The sequence below is a fragment of the Doryrhamphus excisus genome, linkage group LG2 (genome assembly GCF_037039965.1).
Source record: "Doryrhamphus excisus strain RoL-2023G ecotype Guam linkage group LG2, RoL_Dexc_Guam_v1.1, whole genome shotgun sequence".
Classification (NCBI taxonomy): domain Eukaryota; kingdom Metazoa; phylum Chordata; class Actinopteri; order Syngnathiformes; family Syngnathidae; genus Doryrhamphus; species Doryrhamphus excisus.
Window position 1 is genome coordinate 5521046 of NC_136358.1, and position 17815 is coordinate 5538860.

Sequence of the window (17815 nt, forward strand, 5' to 3'; positions counted from 1 at the left end):
CACATACTGTATTTTATTATAATAATTATAATCATTTGGTCTATCATCCATATTTTCTAACATCACGTGACCACTCTGAGGAATACTGCAAGTGAGCAGTCGAAACTGTCAGGTACGAAAAACTACCTTTGGTCTGTAAAAAGAAATGTTGGCACTTTGTTACCATGTAAATTAGTACAGATTCGATAGTGGTAATTCTTATTTGTGAGAAAATACTATTTACCTGTCGGCTTCATCTTGTGAAAGAATTTTAGCTGCAGAGACAATACAAATAAAAATAGGGTCTCGCGTGAACCAGGAGACCACAAACGTCACTTTTAAATCGTTTCTCTTCTGGCTTCGGCGAACTTGTGCCGCAACAAAAAGGCAGCCACGGCGTCAGCCACCTTCAAACACACACACACACACACACACACACACACACACACACACATATAAAATAATAAAACACATCTGACTTAACTGGCCCGACACAACTAATTTGACGCTTTCTTACTTTGTCTGGCTTGTCTTCTTGCACTGCGTGACCACAAGGTGGCAGCACCTGCATCATGAATTTACCTGCAGACAGACACACACACACTGTAGTTATATTATACACGAATACACACACAGAGCCACTGTCAGTGGGCTGTCACTTCCAGCGTGGCCGCTGACTGACAGCAGCAGGTGCTTGTGGAGAAGCTATCACCAAGGAGACTGCAGAAAAATACACACGGTACAAAAATGGTAAACATTCCCATAAGTATTCTTTGAGGCTGAAATTAATGGAATTGATTTGTTACATTTTGTGCATAGCCAACTAATAGTCAGATGTTGTTTGTTGTAGAGCACAGCTAATGTGGATCCCTACAAATATCCATCCATGTATTTTCTATATTGCTTATCCTTATATTAGGGTTGCAGGGGTATGCTGGAGCCTATCCCAGCTGACTTCAAGCAAGAGGCAGGGTACACCTTGGACCAGTCGCCAGCCAATCGCAGTCCCTACAGTGAATAGATCTCATTTGCCACTTTTTCCATCCCAAGGAAAAACATGGTCGGTGTGCAACAACAGAACTTTGATTCATTTTGTGACACAGAAAACAAAATGAACAAAAACAAAAAACAGTTGCTATTGGCAAGTGGGAATATCGAATCATCAAATAGGTACAACATGGCTTTTGCCAAAACTCTGTTAGAAGCCTATTTATTGGATTAAAAATCCACAGTGTATAAAATGAAGTTAGCGTAACAGCCTTATATTTGAAATGCCGCTGCTGACACAAGTTGTGCTTTACTTTCTTGGGGTCTTTCATCTTTTCAAAATACTTCTACACTTTGAATGATTTTTTTAGTAGTAGCCATTATGACCAAATAAGTCAGTCAATGCTGAAGATCTTAATACCGCTCAACTCAGCTTCTTTGGATCGTGCAACTGAAGCGAGTGATTTTATTATAATGAGTGGAAAGTGTAGGTCTTTGGTTTAAAGTTAAACCCACACCTAATTTTTTATTTGTTAGTAACACAAATTAGGCTGTTTTTTAGTATCAAAATAGACTATTTAGTCAGAATGGTACAATCTTAATCACAGTTTTTTTTTAATTATATTTATTTGGGCAAATACACAAAACACCACAGTGCATCTCCCACACCAATCAAATTACAACTCTCCACTATTTACATTCTTCTTCTTCTTCTTATTATTATTATTACATTATTTTCATACGATTCAACTGTGAGAAGACACCTCAGAATTCATTCATTCATTCATTTTCTATCACTTTTTCCTCACGAGGGTCGCGGGAGGTGCTGGAGCCTATCCCAGCTGTCTTCGGGCAAGAGGCGGGGTATACCCTGGACTGGTCGCCAGCCAATCACAGGGCACATATAGACAAACAACCATTCACACTCACATTCATACCTATAGAGAATTTGGAGTCGCTAATTAACCTAGCATGTTTTTGGAATGTGGGAGAAAACCGGAGTACCCGGAGAAAACCCACGCATGCACGGGGAGAACATGCAAACTCAGAGGGTGGAATTGAACCCTGGTCTCCTAGCAGACCTCAGAATTGAACCATCAAATAGTCCACTATTTTAAGACACCGGTAGTTTTTAGTTTTCATAAACTTCCTGTGAACATAGGCACATGGCTCACCTTGCATCTGGCCGATGGTCAGGTCGCGATCCAGTCGATCAATTCCTGCCAACACATGAATTTGCATGTGAGCTTCAAAGGAGCTGGTAAAAAAAAAAAAAGAATAGCGAGGGCATCATGTGCTCACCAGCCAGTAGGAGGAGTTTGGGCAGGTTACATGCCAAAAAGAGGTTGGACGTTCCTCGAAACCAGCCATCCCAGTACTTCTCTGACTTTGACAGGTCTATACGCCATTTGTACACAGTCTGGCACACCACAACATGCACATGCTCTCGTCATTGACAGTGCCAAAGGCAGCCGTGAAAGACTTTTTATGGAATGTTGTGTCACATGGCAGTTTTCCTACCTGGCCTTCACCGAGGCTCACTTCTGTGGCGGTGTTCTCTTTATCATAGCTTTGGTCGTAGAACTCCTCGTTACGTTCGACCACTACGTCGCTCACTGGGCTGGCTTGCTCCAGAGTGTCCGTCTCCTCCATCTCACACCTGAAGACAGCACAATTAAAATAAACCTACAAGGGGTGGAGTCAGGCACCTTTGCTGACCAATCTTACCTTTTGATCTGACCAACCATTGAGACTCTAGCAGATTCCAGGTTCCGGATTTGTCCACTCTTGACACTAAAATGTGAGCACAATTTCATATTGTATGCCGCTATAAACGATTATTAATACTGAGCTATGCCGATAGATGCTCACCTCCACTCAATGGCGTGGTCCATAGACTTGAAGGATTTGGGTCTTCCTTTCAGGAAGTTTTGAATGCTGTGAAGTGCCTCCATTGCACTTCCTGCCATCCAGGATTGGACAATCATGAAATTGGAGTGTTGGACTGTAGTGAAGGACTATGCACTGAGAACTTCTTCTTTCTCTTTGGGCTTTTCCCTTCAGGGGTCGCCACAGCAAATCAAGCTCCTCCATCCAACCCTGTCATCCAACCCAACATCTGTCTCTCTCACACCAACTACCCTCATGTCCTACTTAACTACATCCATAATCCTCCTCTTTGGTCTTCCTCTACGCCTCCTACCTGGCAGTTCTAAACGTGGCATCCTTCTACCAATATATTCACTATCTTTCCTCTGGACATGTTCGAACCATCTCAGTCTGGCCTCTCTGACTTTATCTCCAAGGCCTCTAACATGTAATGTCCCTCTGATGTACTCGTTCCTGATCCTATCCATCCTGGTCACTCCCAATGTGAACCTCAGCATCCACATCTCTGCTACCTCCAGTTCTGCTTCCTGTCTTTTCCTCAGTGCCACTGTCTCCAGACCAAACAGCATGGCTTCTTCTTCTTCACCTCCTTTTCACAATCTCCATTGTTCTGAACTGTAACATTACTCCTCCACTTGGGTCCCTCTCATTCACACACATATACTCCTCTGGACATGTTCGAACCATCTCAGTCTGGCCTCTCTGACTTTATCTCCAAGGCCTCTAACATGTAATGTCCCTCTGATGTACTTGTTCCTGATCCTATCCATCCTGGTCACTCCCAATGTGAACCTCAGCATCCACATCTCTGCTACCTCCAGTTCTGCTTCCTGTCTTTTCCTCAGTGGCACTGTCTCCAGACCAAACAACATGGCTTCTTCTTCTTCACCTCCTTTTCACAATCTCCATTGTCCCTCTCATTCACACACATATACTCCATCTTGCGGCGGCTAATCTTCATTCCTCTCCTTTCCAGGGCAAACCTCCACTCTTCTAGCATCTCGTCCACCTGTTCCCTACTAACCACTACAAATCACAATGTCATCTGAAGACATCATAGTCCATGGAGATTATTGTCTAACGTCATCTGTCAGCCTGTCCATCACCATAGCAAACAAGAAGGGGCTCAGAGCTGATCTTTGATGCAGTTCCACCTCCACCTTGAACTCTTCAGTGCATGTGCACTGAGAACAACAATAATAAACCTCTCACCTTCGACAACATCGATCGCCACCAGTCCTACAGTGGTTGGCAGCAGTGCATTGCTGGAGGTGTGCACTGCAATCGCCCCACCGACCCCGTGGCCTATCAGGACAATGGGGGGAGGAGTCTCACCAAAGCATGTTCGGATAACGTTGGCTATGTCGCTGCAAACAGAGGAGAAACATCCGCTTGAGCAGGGAAGTCAGTGTCACCTTGGTGTTGCAGTTGTCGTGAGCGTGTTTACCTGGACATAGTTTGAGTGGAGAAGTCATCTGATTGGCGTACCAGAGTGTCACCTGAATTAAATATAAATATTCACAATAAAACCACTTTGTGATTGCTATCTAAAATGAGATGAGGAGATGTTCGGCCCTCTCACCATGACCCCTGAGGTCCATGGCGAGCACACGGCAATTCACTCTGGCGGTGATGGCGGTCTGCAACACACAAAAGGAACGAAAACATCAACTTATATCCTCACACACACTCACTTTGTTTGAATATTCACAGTAAAGACGGCCCAGGAAAGGGCTGAGTGTCCTCCGCCATGCAGAAGAACCAGAAGGGGGCCCTCGTGTCCTGCTTTGTAAATCCGGAAGATGTCTCGGTTGTCGGCCAGGCCCACATTCACATCCTCCATTTGGTCAAAGTACTCTCGCCATGACACGGGCGAGTAGTCCAGCTTCTGACCGACGTCACTGGTCGACATGCAGACACAAAGAAAGAAACACACAGTGTATATATTCAATGCACATAGATTAATCTTTGCAGTTAACATGATGCTAAAATAACTCAGGCTAGACTGATCTATTTTGGTAAAACTTCTGTTAGGGAAGTTAGCAAGCTAGCTTTTCAATGCGGGTTGCTAACCACAACTCAAAAAATGACCGTCCACAACACTCACAGGTGTTTTGGAAAGGTGACTTACTGCTCCGTATCAAAGTTCTCCTCCCACATGTTTGCTCCCGAGCAGTTGAAGTCTTGGATCTGATGAGAAACGGGAAGGCACTGTCCTCAAACGTCTCTTTCCAGCAGCACCTCAACGGTCTTTCTCATAGCTGTCGACCAAATAAGAAGCACCGCTGATACCTTGTGTGTGTACGCATCCGGCGAGACAATAAAGAGTCAGCTGGCGTTGTCAGGCAGCATCAAGTTGGCCACGTCCGATTGGCCAACATTTTAGAAGTGGGCCAGGAGACTGACCCTGTCCAATTCATTTATGCCATTTATTTGCCTACACACTCCATTTAAAGTTACTTAAAACATAATACATGTTTCAGTAAGATATGCCACTCTTTGGTAACTTATGGACCCTGAACAAAAGATAAAATATGTAATAATTCATGAACTGATTAATGATGTATATAATTGCAAAGTCTGAAGTTGAATCTTGAATGCTCACACACCTACACACACACACAGTGTCCTCAGATGTCAGTATCCTAGTAACCAGCAGAAGACACAGAGATGTTCCAACAGTGATAAGAACCAGGATCTCCTGACAGCAGAAGACAACTCAACAAAATGCAAACTATGAATGACCCAACAACAACAGCATCCAACATGCTAACTAAGTCATGATAGTTATGTGTCAAAGATGTTGGGAGAAAACATCTGTGAATGTGTGCCTTGCCTCCTAATTTATTCATAAGCACTGCCTGTGAGGCGGTGGCGAAGGCTGGTTGCCTTCAGTCGTTGAAGAGGCATCGGACAGGCGGCACTTGGCGTGAATGTGGAGGCTAACATCCATGTATGGTGAGAAGACTTCTTAATGGATACGACAATCAATAGGTGTTTTTCTTAATGGTAATAATCATACTATGTATAGCTGAAGTCTATTGGATATTAACATTTTAATACTTAGCATGCATGTTTTGCTTCCAAAACAAGTGTCAAGCTGTCACTACTATGGAAAACTCATACAATTCCAAGCGCTTGAAGGATGTTGCTAAATCCCAACATGAGATTCCAGGCCAAGCAGGGTTTGCAGATTCTGTGGGCAGTAAGTGCGAGGAGGAGCCTAACTTCAACCTAAGCTTCTGCCTAACCTCACGGGACAACCCCTGCTCCAAGAAAGGGGATGGGAAACTTGCAGTGAAAAAGCCCGAAGTCTCTTTGACAACCACAAAGACCTCCGGATCACACAGGGTGCAACAATTGGCTCGCAGCCCCACGGAAAGTGGGAGAGTCAAAACACAAACAGTGAGAACGGAAGCATCAGGAGTCTCACAGGCCAAAAAACAAAGTGGATCAACTGTGAAGACAACCAGTAAGGTTACACTGAGACTCAAAATGCAAAGCATCAAGAAGCAAGATGGCGGAAAAGAAACACTGAAAGTCCGACATCACAAAGAAGACTCTGACGATCTTCTGCGTCGAACTTCACCAGCCACTCAAGAACCAGCTAGCACAACAACTTCTGTAAGTGCAACTCCACAAATGAAGAACATGGAATCAGTCCTCATTGGTACCAATAGTCCCATACCGTCCAAACCAATGTTCAAGTCCACAACCACGACGACGCCCAAAGACAGCCTGGAACCAGAAAATGCTTCCAAAAACAGTTGTGGATTAATGGGAAGTTTTACAGACAACTGTTCCAACACAAGTCCCAGTTCTGAGAGTGGATCCAGAGAAATTATAGACTGTGGAAGTGGCATCCAAACCAATGCAGACTTGAACATATTGGCCAAAGACAAACCAAGTCCAGGGCCCAAAGCAAAATCTGATTCTTCTAAGATGGAACTGACACACTCGCCCTCTATAAAAGTCTCTCCAGAGCCACTCTTAGTGAGCAGAAGTCCACGGTGTAGGTCGAGTTCTCCAGGTTCTACACTAGGTAAGGGCTTTCAGGTATTTCCTTCTTATAATCAGCTAACATTAACATTCATTTGTTGCTTTGGTTTTAGTCCATCTAGCTCCTCTTGCTGCTTCCAGCCCCAAGACCAGAACCGGTGTTGCCGTGGTGATGCAGAAAGCATGCACACCAGAGCCTGAAGCGGTGGACAATTTGACAACGGGTTTTACCTTAGACTTAGTGGACAGGTCATCACTGACAAGGGGAGTAGCTCCAACAGGTGGATTGTGGAAGTTGACAGCGGAAGAAGGAACTATGAAATCCCAGAAGGCCAAGCAGGGACCTGATGAGTCTGGGAGACTGCCTCAGAACAAAATATGTCAACTGAGAAATGAAAATGTCAACACCTCATTTTCATTCTGCTCTTATCCTTATTCTGCTCATCCAGAAAAGCCCAATCCCAGTGAGATAGAGGCTAGAGAAGTGGGGGTCCAGGCGGAGGTGCAGGTGACTGAGCGCTCAATTTCCACCACTCCGAGCCTGCCAAGGGGAGCTCCCTGCTTCTCACTGATTGGTTCTCCCAGTTGCCAATCATGTGACTTGACCTCACCAACTGTGTCACTGTGCTGTGTGCCAGCTGTCCAGTCCCTTCGGAAGCATGTCTGTAAGATTGACATCGAACTATCCAGCCATGTTAAAGAAGGAATTGCTAATAGCATCATAGGAGTTGACGAGGATGTGGAGAAAGTGAGGGTGCAAGCAGGAGCTAAGCCACGGGAGGTGGCAAAAGACGACCAGGGAATGACGTGGGAGGTGTACGGTGCTTCAGTGGACCCGGAGTCTCAAGCCACGGCGATCCAGTCCCACCTTGAGTCCAAGATCCGAAAGCAGGCAAAACATATCAAGTCTTTGAGGAGGTTTATCAGGAAGCACAATAGGAGGAAGAGACAGACGAAGAGGAAGAAGGAGAAGAAGAAAGGGGGAAGGATGCTGGGATGTTGCTGCGGGCCTCCTTCAGTGGAAGACTAAGATGAAAATTCAAACATCCATCGATGGACATCATCGCCATCCCACAGCAAGCAAAGCACAATAGAGATAAGAAGTAAAATGTTAATTTACTGAAGCAGATCAAATACTTTCACTTCTGTTAAATATTTCAGCAACTTCCTTTCTTGGGCAAAATGCCAGTTAAGTTAAAAAAAATATGGATTAGTTTATCCAGCAGGACGTCATTGCGAATGAATGCAGCTGGAGCTTTTAAATGAAATTACTCTCTTACCTCACATCTTTAACATAAAACAAGCTCTCATCTGCCATAAGCACAAATTGAAACTTAGAAGAGCACTTATCTTTCCTCATCCCTCATTTCATCACCGCAGCTATTCGCCCTGCACTTCTCTGAATTATTCAAAAACATTAAAAAATCCCGCTGATGTCAACAACAGGAACTGGCTGCCATGTTTTATTCAGCCTGTACTTTGGGATACACTTGAGGACTACATTGTTTCCTTGAGCAAAAAAATAAAAAAAGAGACCTTAGATCTGGGGCCACATTCAGTAGAGGTCAGCATTTTGACACATGTTGTATTGTCTATATTGGTGATATATTAGCATGATAATAAAAATGCCATGATATAATGTATGGAGTGTGTTTGGTATATATGTATATTCATTCATTCATTTTCTACCACTTTTCCTCACGAGGGGTGCTGGAGCCTATCCCAGCTGTCTTCGGGCGAGAGGCGGGGTACACCCTGGACCGGTCGCCAGCCAATCACAGGGCACATATAGACAAACAACCATTCACACTCACATTCATACCTATGGACAATTTGGAGAACATGCAAACTCCACACAGAGATGGCCGAGGGTGGAATTGAACCCTGGTCTCCTAGCTGTGAGGTCTGCACGCTAACCACTCAACCGCCGTGCTGCCCGTATATATGTATGTATACATAGATATATTTATATTTTCTTTGTTTTCTTCAGTCAATAACACTCAATCTGAAATTGACAACTGCTTAGTGAATTTTTTTTTTTAAAGAATTAAAAACTTGCACAAAAACTGCGTAAGAAAATACTGCACAGTATAGGATCACAGTTGACAAAGCAAATTGTTAGAATATGAAATATCTAACTGCATTTTTTGACGAGGTCTGGGGTATTTTACACAGGTTTTTTTGCTGGGTTGCTCCCCAGCTGCATCTGCAAGGATGCGGGTTTGAAAAACGCAGACCCCAAAATGTGATACAGCTGGAGTAGTTTTTTGGGTGACGTAGACGCCACATTGGACGCATTGATAGTCAACATCACCACCATATTGGATGTGGCAAGACAAAAACAGAGAAGATACCTAATTAAAGTACTGCATTTAATAGTACCAACCGGTTACAGTCCAAACAAGATCACGTGTCATGTGATTACTTTTCCCAAGTAAGGCTGATCAACACTTCACACTGTATTTTGCCGTTCTTACGTCATTTTACAAACTGAATTTGCTTGGAGAATGCTGTGACATAACATTGTGGATTTCCACGGTGAAACCAGCTTCCACAAACTTGGGAGAAAAGGTCAGTTTCCTTGCATTCGTTTACGGGGCGGATCTGTCACATCTAAATGTGTCGCTGCAACAGGCCAATTGAACAAGTCCAAATAAATAAATCAAATTGATTAACATTTTCTTACATGCAACCGCATGTAAGAAATTCATCAGAACAAATGCATGAAATTATGGAACATAACTATAAAGGTGCAAGTATCAAATATTGACAAAAAGAATATGAATGACATAATACAGAGTGTGAAATGTCTTTCAGTTCTACTTACTGTATGTGACACTTTAATTAGTTTTCTGCACTTTTGACTGTAATTCAACGTACATTTGCAATTTTTTTTAAGTGGAGGGATGTGGATAATTACCTCATAGTATTTACACAATGCAAAACATTTCTGTCAGTAATTGCATTTTTAATACATTTAATAGACTAAAGCCAAAATCGTCATTGTCACTGACTTGTCATTCATTCACAAGTAGTGTTATAAATCTACAATGTTTTATGACACATGTTTTTAGTTTTAGGAAACTTAAAAAATGACAAGAACATGTGCATATGTCGTGCACCGTTTCTGAATCGTGGCTTCCAACATGGTGCCCGTGGTGTACTACAGCATGAATTGGACTAAAACTAGCTTTTAAACACACATGTAAACCCTTCTGTTAGATAGCGTTTGGCTTTTTAAAATCAGATTACCATACCTACATTATGCAGTCAGAAACTAGTTCTATCTCTTTAATGTGTGTGCAAGTGGAGCAGGATGTAACACGGAATTAACTGTTAACCAAGGTCATGTTGGCTGTACATTGCGATATAAATTGTTGCCAGGTTGCTCGCGGATATGGAGAAAAACCGTGGCGATTAAAGATGTAAACTACAGTACATATGAACAGTCATAATTTAGGATGTAGTCATCTCTATGCTGCAACCTGAATTGTTTCTGTGCAAATTGCTAGCCATCCAGGTCAAGAAGCTCATCATGAGTTGAATAGAGGGAATTGAACAGTTGTGCCAGCGTGGTAGATAATTATTTTGTGTAAATCAGCTGAGTCACAGCTGATAGCAAAGGTATCTCGTAGAATGCACATTTGCAGCGGAGACACAGTTGTCAGGTCACACGAGAGAAACAAACGACTAGCTTTGCCGGAAATAACAGGGAGTTTGACTTTGCAAAAAAAAAAAAAGGAGCTCATAATAAGCGAATCTGGCAGCGTTTGCTGAGGTTCTTTGTTTATAAAGTATGCGACATAACAGGTCAACGGAAAAAACATATACATAAATACAAATACACAGAAAAGAGTTATACAGTCTGGCTGATTGACATTTACACAATTTCACTCACATCTGCTGCCAATTGCACATACACTACAAGTTTAACAGTTTCATAATCACAGTGCAACTACATTTTTTTTTTTTTTTTTTTAGATTAATTGTGTTGTACATTACCCAGAAGCCTTTGTACTCAAGGGCAAGCCAGAAGTTTACATGCGGTTGAAGATAGGCGCGAGTAATTGTGATATGCTAATAACTGTACACTGCTGTTAAACAAGTAATAATCATTCATTCATTTTCTACCGCTTTTCCTCACGAGGGTCGCGGGGGTGCTGGAGCCTATCCCAGCTGTCTTCGGGCGAGAGGCGGGGTACACCCTGGACTGGTCGCCAGCCAATCGCAGGGCACATATAGACAAACAACCATTCACACTCACATTCATACTATATGGACAATTTGGAGTCGCCAATTAACCTAGCATGTTTTTGGAATGTGGGAGGAAACCGGAGTACCCGGAGAAAACCCACGCATGCACGGGGAGAACATGAGTAATAAACATAACACTGACTATTTAGGCTTTAATTATGATGTTTGAACACAGCAGTGAGTGTGTATTTGTCAACGACTTACACATGTATACGCCGCTCTCGAGGCCATGATGAATCAGTTACTCTGCGATCGACAGCGGGGTCTATTGAAAGGGGAACTGCACTTTTTGGGGGAATTTTGCCCATCATTCACCATTCTTATGTGAAACATGATTTTGGGGCTCTAAGAAATTTCTGTTCCTTGAGGGGGGGGGGCATGACAGAAAATAATTAAGAAGCACCGATATAGCCCAACAACACAATATTCTGTGTGCCTTGAGAAATCAGTCAAAATGATCAAAAATGGCCGGTATCTCGAGGGACGGCTTTTGAAAAATGCAGAGGATTGAATGAGTTAAAAAGACTTGAAACTCTGATAACATGTCAAACTTTGGTTTAAGATTACAATTTACAACTTTATATTTCTATTCATTGAGATTCTATTCTTTAATATAGAGCCTCTTTTCCCCCAATACAGATGCCTCTATCAAGCCAAGAAAAAGAGGCTCTACATCGAGTAGCCAATGCAAATCCTGTAGCCAAAAGGCACGGAATTTGGTTGTACACACACAGGCACAGGCACATGCAGATGTAACGGATGCTGGCTGGCGTGGCTGTATGAAAGTACACTGGTAATCCCCACACCCTGATGTCTTAAGACTTGCGCTAGACATCCAGTCGACAGCTCTGGCTTTTAGCTCAACGGTGGTGCTCTCAATTAGAATAAAAACTGTTTTTAAGTCTGTTTGTTCTTGATATCATTAACCTGTAACGTCTACCTGATGGCAAAAGTTCAAACATGGAGTGACCAGGATGGGAAGAGTCTTTAACAATGCTCAGAGCTTTTTTAGCACAGCGAGCACTGTGAAGGTTGTCCAGTGAGGGAAGGGGTCAACCGACCATCCTCTGGGTCATGTGGATGACCTTTTGGAAGGCTTTTTTTTGGGCCACAGTGCAGCTACTAAGCCATGCACATATACAGCACGTAAGAATTGCTTCTATGGAACATCTGTAAAAGGACACCAACAGTCTCTGTGGGATCTTATTCTTCCTGAGGACCCTCAGGAAGTGGAGACGCTATTGGGCCTTTTTAATTACATTTCTACTGCCTACAGTCCAGGTCAGGCCCTACTCAATCTGAATGCCCAAGAAGCGAAATTCTTATTCGGGGACCCCTGGTTTGAGCCCCGGGTGGACAGACGGGTTACACAGACACACGCAGTCAGACAGACAGACATACAATTTAGTAATTTAGTGCCTGAGACTAATTGTTTTTATTTTGTATTTTACTATTTAGTTATTGTCATGTCTTTGGGTCAAAGACAGTGGCTTCATGTGATTTTGGGGTTGGTTTAAAATGTGTAAATAAATTCATAGTCGGTAAATATATATGTTAAAAATATTGGGGAAAATGGTTTAAAAAACTCCAAATAATAATAATTATTATATCAAATAAATATAATTTCAGTGACATCAAGAGTGAGGGCTCTTCTTGCCATCAGACAATATTTGATGTTTTCTCTGATGTGAAAAAGCTCATAAATCAACTGTTTGCTCTAAAACTGTGAGCCTTGGGAAACGTTTGTCTTTGTGTACAAAGCATTTAAATACACAAATTTTCCTCAATTACTAATTTGCATATTTTTATAAACTTTATGGTGTGATCTTAGCAGTTAGTCATGTATCAGCTCTGAGGCCTGTGTGCTAACCACTCGTCCGCCGTGCAGCCTGGGAAGCTATCAATATGCCAGTAAAGTAGTTCTTCAGCGCAACAATGTTAATAATAATTATAGTAACAGTGTTGCAGTAGCTTGGTTAATATGCACCTTAATTACCTTCAGAACTACACATAAACTTGATTATTGGTTTAATTAAAAATTGTCCATCGTTTTGATGAAATAAAATACATTTAATATTGTATGTGGGGGAGCGCCTCTCAAAGTTCTCCCAACACACAGCCAATGAGAACTTTTTTAAAATTAGCCCACTTGAACAGCAAATATGTATGTTTCGCATCAACATGACTCAGGTCCGTGAGTGGCACACTCTTCTGGTGAATATATGTAATAGACATTCACATCATGGCATTCTAAGACGCTTTATGAAAGTAAGTATATTGACTTGTTACATCCAAAATGGCGGCGACATTGGCAACGGCAACAGTGGACAAACCCACTCCATGTATCAATGTATCCGCTGATACATGGCGGAAGTATCTTTAAGTTTAGAAAGTGTTTCTTTTGCGAAAGTTATTACAGTCTCTCACATTTCTTACTCCATTCTCTCGGGGGCTTTAATATTTATACTTTCGCTGTGGTTACACCACTTAGAATTTTCAGGGTCAATCTATATTTTATTTTGAAAAATCAACGGATCAAAAGCTATTTGAAATGACATGAAAACAACAGAAATACAAAATATATTTCTGCCAACCTGATGCAAGCTTTTAAAATAATTTACTAAAATATTTTTAATTGAAACCACCGATCTAGGATGTCGTGTTGTTATTCTTTTGTGTTTATTGGTTGCTATTTAAAATACCTCCAGACAGTTGCACCTTCAGTCATAAAAGTGGGCTCAACACGTGCACAGCACGGTCTCTCTCTTGCAGTGCTCTCGGTTTGAAGTCAGAGGGATATTGTCTTTGCAGGGGTGAGTGATCTCAGTATTTCCGATTTTAATGAACGATCTGTGTGTGTTTTAAGACTTAAAATTGTCAGCAATGTGAGTAAAAAGGTAAAGAATATCAGGTGAAAGTTGCTAGAATACCCTTAAACATCGCTAATATATGTCATCTAACATTACAATGCACCTGTTGGACGTTTTATTATGTTTTTACTTCAAAGAGCATTGTATGGAAATCCTTACAATCCCACGTGGCGACGAATAAAACATGATTAATTAGTTAATTATATCTGCCGTCCTCACACAAACTGTGCCATGGTAATTATGCACCAGAGGGGGGGACTTTCAGTCAGTAAACGACGTATAACCAAAGTATTTCTAAAATCGGTACTTATGTTATTGCTACACGCCGCATGTCTCTTGTTATTTAACACGAATTAAAGAGTTTGGAAAGGTGTGTGTATATTTTCAAAATGTTTTACATGCACAAATACTGTATGTGCACATTTATATATAGTTTACAAACTCCAAGCTTTGGTGGGTAAAAGCCAGTTATAGTTTTTGCTTTTATTGACTTATTTTGCTCAAGTAATTTGAAATATTGAAAGGGTTGGATTATTTTTGTTGATATCACATGAAGTTGTTGCATTAAGTATTGTTAAATGGTTTACAAATAAGTTGTTTATTGACAGAAATTGTTTCCCTAATATATGTCCTGCAGATTATAATCCTGAACAACAATTTAAAGGCATAAAAATCATTTGATGATTTTGAAAAATGTCATGTATTGGTCATACTTACATTCACTTGGTATCAAATCGCCTACCATATAGTCCGCAGGCTCTATCAAGTGCCACACTGTTTAAAAAAAAAAAAAAGAAAATGAAATAAATAACTGTCCAAATACCTATTATTTGCTAAAATTTACTTCAATTAAAAAAAAAAAAATCCTGAAGTATTAACTCACGTCATCTACCAAGCACATTCAATAACTGTGATTACAAGTTTGACAATAACAAGGAATAATGTGATATTTTGCATTTTGTAGATGGTAGAGGAAATGAAGATGGAAGCAGTGCTGATTAGCCCCTCAACGGGCCAGGTACTAGCAATGCCACACAGTCGGGTTTAGTTCAAATGAACAGAAGCCATGTTCAGTCCGCAGGTCAGCAGCAACAAGGCGCCGTTGTCAGCTTCCACAACATTCACTACAAGATTACTCAGCCGGGAGGATGTTTATGCCGGAGAAAGACCACCTTCAAAGACATCCTCATTGACCTCAAGTAAGAAAAGCAAACTTTTGCACACTTTTTATCCTTAACGTCTGTTTGTGTACGTGTCGATTTGAATCCACCTGGCGAGCCAACGTGACTCCATCAAGGCATTATACAGCAGGAAGGAAGTGTGCTTTGTGTCCAACAACATACACACAACAATGACATCGACTAGAACCAATAAACACACAGAACCGGCACCCCGAATGTGTCCAAATGAAGCTGAGGCAGTTCCATTTTCCTCACATGGATATCAGCTCTCCAAAGCTTTCTAAAAACGTGTATGGATTCATGCCTTAAACAATCAAAGGCCACTTGTGTTTGTGTGCTGACTTTTATATCTCCAATGTTTTACTGCTTACTGTGTGTAATCATTGACCAATCCAAGCTGGAGGTGAAGGCCAGTTCATGTGAGTGAACATGTGATATGATTGTCTCTCTTTGTTTACAGCTCATGAAACTCTTATGCTCATCCTTTATCACCTTAGAATCTCAAATGTATGCCCTTTATCAATGTTTTCCTTGGCAGTGGAATCATGAAGCCTGGTCTCAACGCTATCATGGGAGCGACCGGAAGCGGCAAGTCATCCTTTCTGGATGTTCTGGCTGCCAGGAAAGACCCTGCAGGTCTGTCTGGTGAAGTCCTCATCAACGGGGCTCCTCAGCCGCCAAACTTTAAGTGTCTGTCAGGGTATGTGGTACAGGTGAGTCGGACTAAACAGCACTTTTTACGTGATAAAAAGACTTGGAGAAAAGGGGAATCCTCCATGCCACTAGCAGCGTGAGTGACTATTAGTACAGTCGTCACTTGCCATGTCGTGGTTAATTGGTTCCATACCCGACTTCGATAAATGAATTTCCGTGAAGTAGCGTTGAAGAAAATGAATATTTTTCTAGTCAGACCATAGAAAACCTGACTTTCTTAACAGTTTTTAGCATTATTAGAGACCTCCTATTATTCTCTATTCCCATTGCGCAGAAACACAAGAGACTGACCGCTGGCATAGCAAGCTACTGCTCTAAGAAATTAGCCTCTCCAAGTTACCAAGTGTTTCAAACAGAGTGGGGAAAAGGACAAGGAAGCCAAAAACTTACCACTTCCACACAAAATGGGAGAACTTTTTTTCACTCCATCATATTGGGCATGCTATGGTTCACTCCATGCTGTGTGGATCAGAGCAGCGTCTATGAATCAGAATCAGAACGGCATTTATTGTCACTTTACATATAGTACAAGGAAATTGCATTTCATTTCAGCTCCATTTTCAGTGCAAGACAGTATAACAGTACAAAATATTAGAATTAGAAGAATAAATAAAGAAGGATTTCGAGTGTACAGGACGATTGGTTACATTGGTTACAGAGTGTTTAGGGAGATGATGCCTCTAGGACAGAAACTGTTTTTTAGTCTGTTTGTCTGTGCCCTGATACGTCTGTATCGCCTCCCAGAAGGTAGTAGCTTAAACAACTGTGATGCGAGGTGAGAAGAGTACTGGATGATGCTGAGAGCTCTGCTGACGCACCGGGAGTTGTAGAGGTCTGTCAGGGAGGGGAGAGGGCAGCCGGTAATCTTCTGTACCTAACACTAGTTTCTTTCATATTAGCAGAACATCTGAATCACATATTAACTTTGTTACTATTAGCAATGAGTGGTTTTGTTCAAAGACATTGCATCATTTTAAAGTGAATTCACATTTTGGGTGTATTTTGGGGGATTTCCAAGCATACTTCTGCATTAAGAAAGTGAAAGATAAGAATATCTGCTTATTGTTTTTCTTCATATTTCTGTTTATTTAGGCCACACATATGCACATACGTAGTAAAGATGTGTTGTTCAGAGTGCTTGTGAATGGATCTCACGGTTGTCTAGTGACTATGAGAAAGTGTTGTCCTGATATCGAAGGAACTAGAGATGTGTTTCTGAGTTGGAGATACATATATAGTTTTGGTATTGCACTGTTAATGTGTTCAGGTCAGAATAAAGTTATAAAATAGAGGCAAACTGTCACCTCCATCTGCCGTGATAACAAAGATACATGGCTTGCCAAGATGTAATTGCGCAAAAAAATGTAACGTAATTATTTAAATTAAGTTGGTACCGCCATTAATGCACACCATATTTTTTTCAGGATGACGTTGTGATGGGAACCCTGACAGTCAGAGAGAACCTCAACTTCTCTGCGGCGCTCCGCCTCCCATCTAGCATCTCTAAGGCGGAAAAAGAGCAGAGAGTGGACACTCTAATCCAGGAACTTGGACTGAGCCGTGTTGCAGACTCCCGGGTGAGTCGGGGCTGTTAAGGACGACGTGGGCCTGAGGAGAACAAAGGGGGTGTCCTAATGTGTGCGTGTGCAGGTGGGAACCCAACTGATTCGTGGAATCTCCGGCGGCGAGCGCAAACGCACCAACATCGGCATGGAGCTCATCATCAACCCATCCGTTCTCTTCTTAGATGAACCCACCACCGGGCTGGACGCCAGCACTGCCAACTTTGTGCTGTTGTTGCTCAAGAGGTGCACAAACAAAAGCGTAACATTAAGGAGTTGGGAAGGACACAAACATGACCAACACTAGCATAGCTATGTCAGCCGCAGTGTTAATGTTTACGGTCACATTTCAACAGCAACAACAATTCGCTGAAGAAAC

The 17815-nt window shown here is 41.9% G+C and overlaps 4 protein-coding genes across 9 annotated transcripts in view; 2 read left to right on the forward strand and 2 right to left on the reverse strand.

Annotated features, from left to right (window-relative positions):
* Positions 1 to 4979, reverse strand: LOC131125956 (protein phosphatase methylesterase 1-like). Its single transcript, XM_058068040.2, has 11 exons — positions 4568 to 4979; positions 4439 to 4496; positions 4304 to 4355; positions 4069 to 4223; positions 2839 to 2929; positions 2695 to 2760; positions 2488 to 2626; positions 2269 to 2386; positions 2142 to 2186; positions 497 to 561; positions 1 to 386 (listed from the first exon to the last, which is right to left on the reverse strand). The coding sequence occupies exons 1-11, from the start codon at positions 4835 to 4837 to the stop codon at positions 318 to 320; spliced, it is 1128 nt and encodes a 375-aa protein (XP_057924023.2). The 5' UTR covers positions 4838 to 4979; the 3' UTR covers positions 1 to 317.
* LOC131125912 (cyclin-dependent kinase-like 2) overlaps positions 4613 to 17815 on the reverse strand; it is a 23918-nt gene continuing 10715 nt past the window's right edge. Inside the window, exons 11-15 of one of the 4 annotated variants that reach the window (XR_013629804.1) lie at positions 17575 to 17665; positions 16265 to 16354; positions 14697 to 14753; positions 4988 to 5117; positions 4613 to 4757 (exon numbers count right to left, since the gene is read on the reverse strand). The gene's annotated coding sequence lies outside the window, so the exon portion shown is untranslated. Of the gene's footprint in view, positions 4758 to 4987; positions 5118 to 14696; positions 14754 to 16264; positions 16355 to 17537; positions 17675 to 17815 lie in introns of all 4 variants that reach the window. The other 3 variants (XR_013629801.1, XR_013629803.1, XR_013629802.1) reach the window with 3 other exon arrangements.
* On the forward strand, positions 5760 to 8452 carry gprin3a (GPRIN family member 3a). Of its 3 annotated transcripts, none has more exons than XM_078796427.1 (3): positions 5760 to 5865; positions 5950 to 6898; positions 6969 to 8452. In XM_078796427.1, the coding sequence occupies exons 1-3, from the start codon at positions 5863 to 5865 to the stop codon at positions 7883 to 7885; spliced, it is 1869 nt and encodes a 622-aa protein (XP_078652553.1). In that variant the 5' UTR covers positions 5760 to 5862; the 3' UTR covers positions 7886 to 8452. The 3 variants fall into 3 exon arrangements, with proteins under 3 accessions (XP_078652553.1, XP_057923971.2, XP_057923972.2); XM_058067988.2 differs by having other exon boundaries at positions 5760 to 5814; XM_058067989.2 differs by having other exon boundaries at positions 5767 to 6898.
* Positions 13754 to 17815, forward strand: part of abcg2a (ATP-binding cassette, sub-family G (WHITE), member 2a) — a 9540-nt gene continuing 5478 nt past the window's right edge. The window contains exons 1-6 of the mRNA XM_058067972.2: positions 13754 to 13922; positions 14944 to 14997; positions 15054 to 15178; positions 15699 to 15873; positions 17299 to 17451; positions 17525 to 17682. Of these exons, the coding sequence (XP_057923955.2) occupies positions 14944 to 14997; positions 15054 to 15178; positions 15699 to 15873; positions 17299 to 17451; positions 17525 to 17682 (665 nt within the window). The 5' untranslated portion in view covers positions 13754 to 13922. The remainder of the gene's footprint in view (positions 13923 to 14943; positions 14998 to 15053; positions 15179 to 15698; positions 15874 to 17298; positions 17452 to 17524; positions 17683 to 17815) is intronic.

Excerpts from the sequence above, each read along its gene's own strand:
- gprin3a (XM_058067989.2), top strand. The coding sequence starts at position 5,929 with ATGTTTTGCTTCCAAAACAAGTGTCAAGCTGTCACTACTATGGAAAAC. Across the intron at positions 6,899-6,968 it reads TTCTCCAGGTTCTACACTAG|TCCATCTAGCTCCTCTTGCT; the intron begins GTAAGGGCTTTC and ends CTTTGGTTTTAG.
- LOC131125956 (XM_058068040.2), bottom strand. The coding sequence starts at position 4,837 with ATGTTAACTGCAAAGATTAATCTATGTGCATTGAATATATACACTGTG. Across the intron at positions 4,497-4,567 it reads TTTCCTGGGCCGTCTTTACT|ACCGCCATCACCGCCAGAGT; the intron begins GTGAATATTCAA and ends TGTGTGTTGCAG. Across the intron at positions 2,930-4,068 it reads GGCGATCGATGTTGTCGAAG|GAAGTGCAATGGAGGCACTT; the intron begins GTGAGAGGTTTA and ends CCTGGATGGCAG.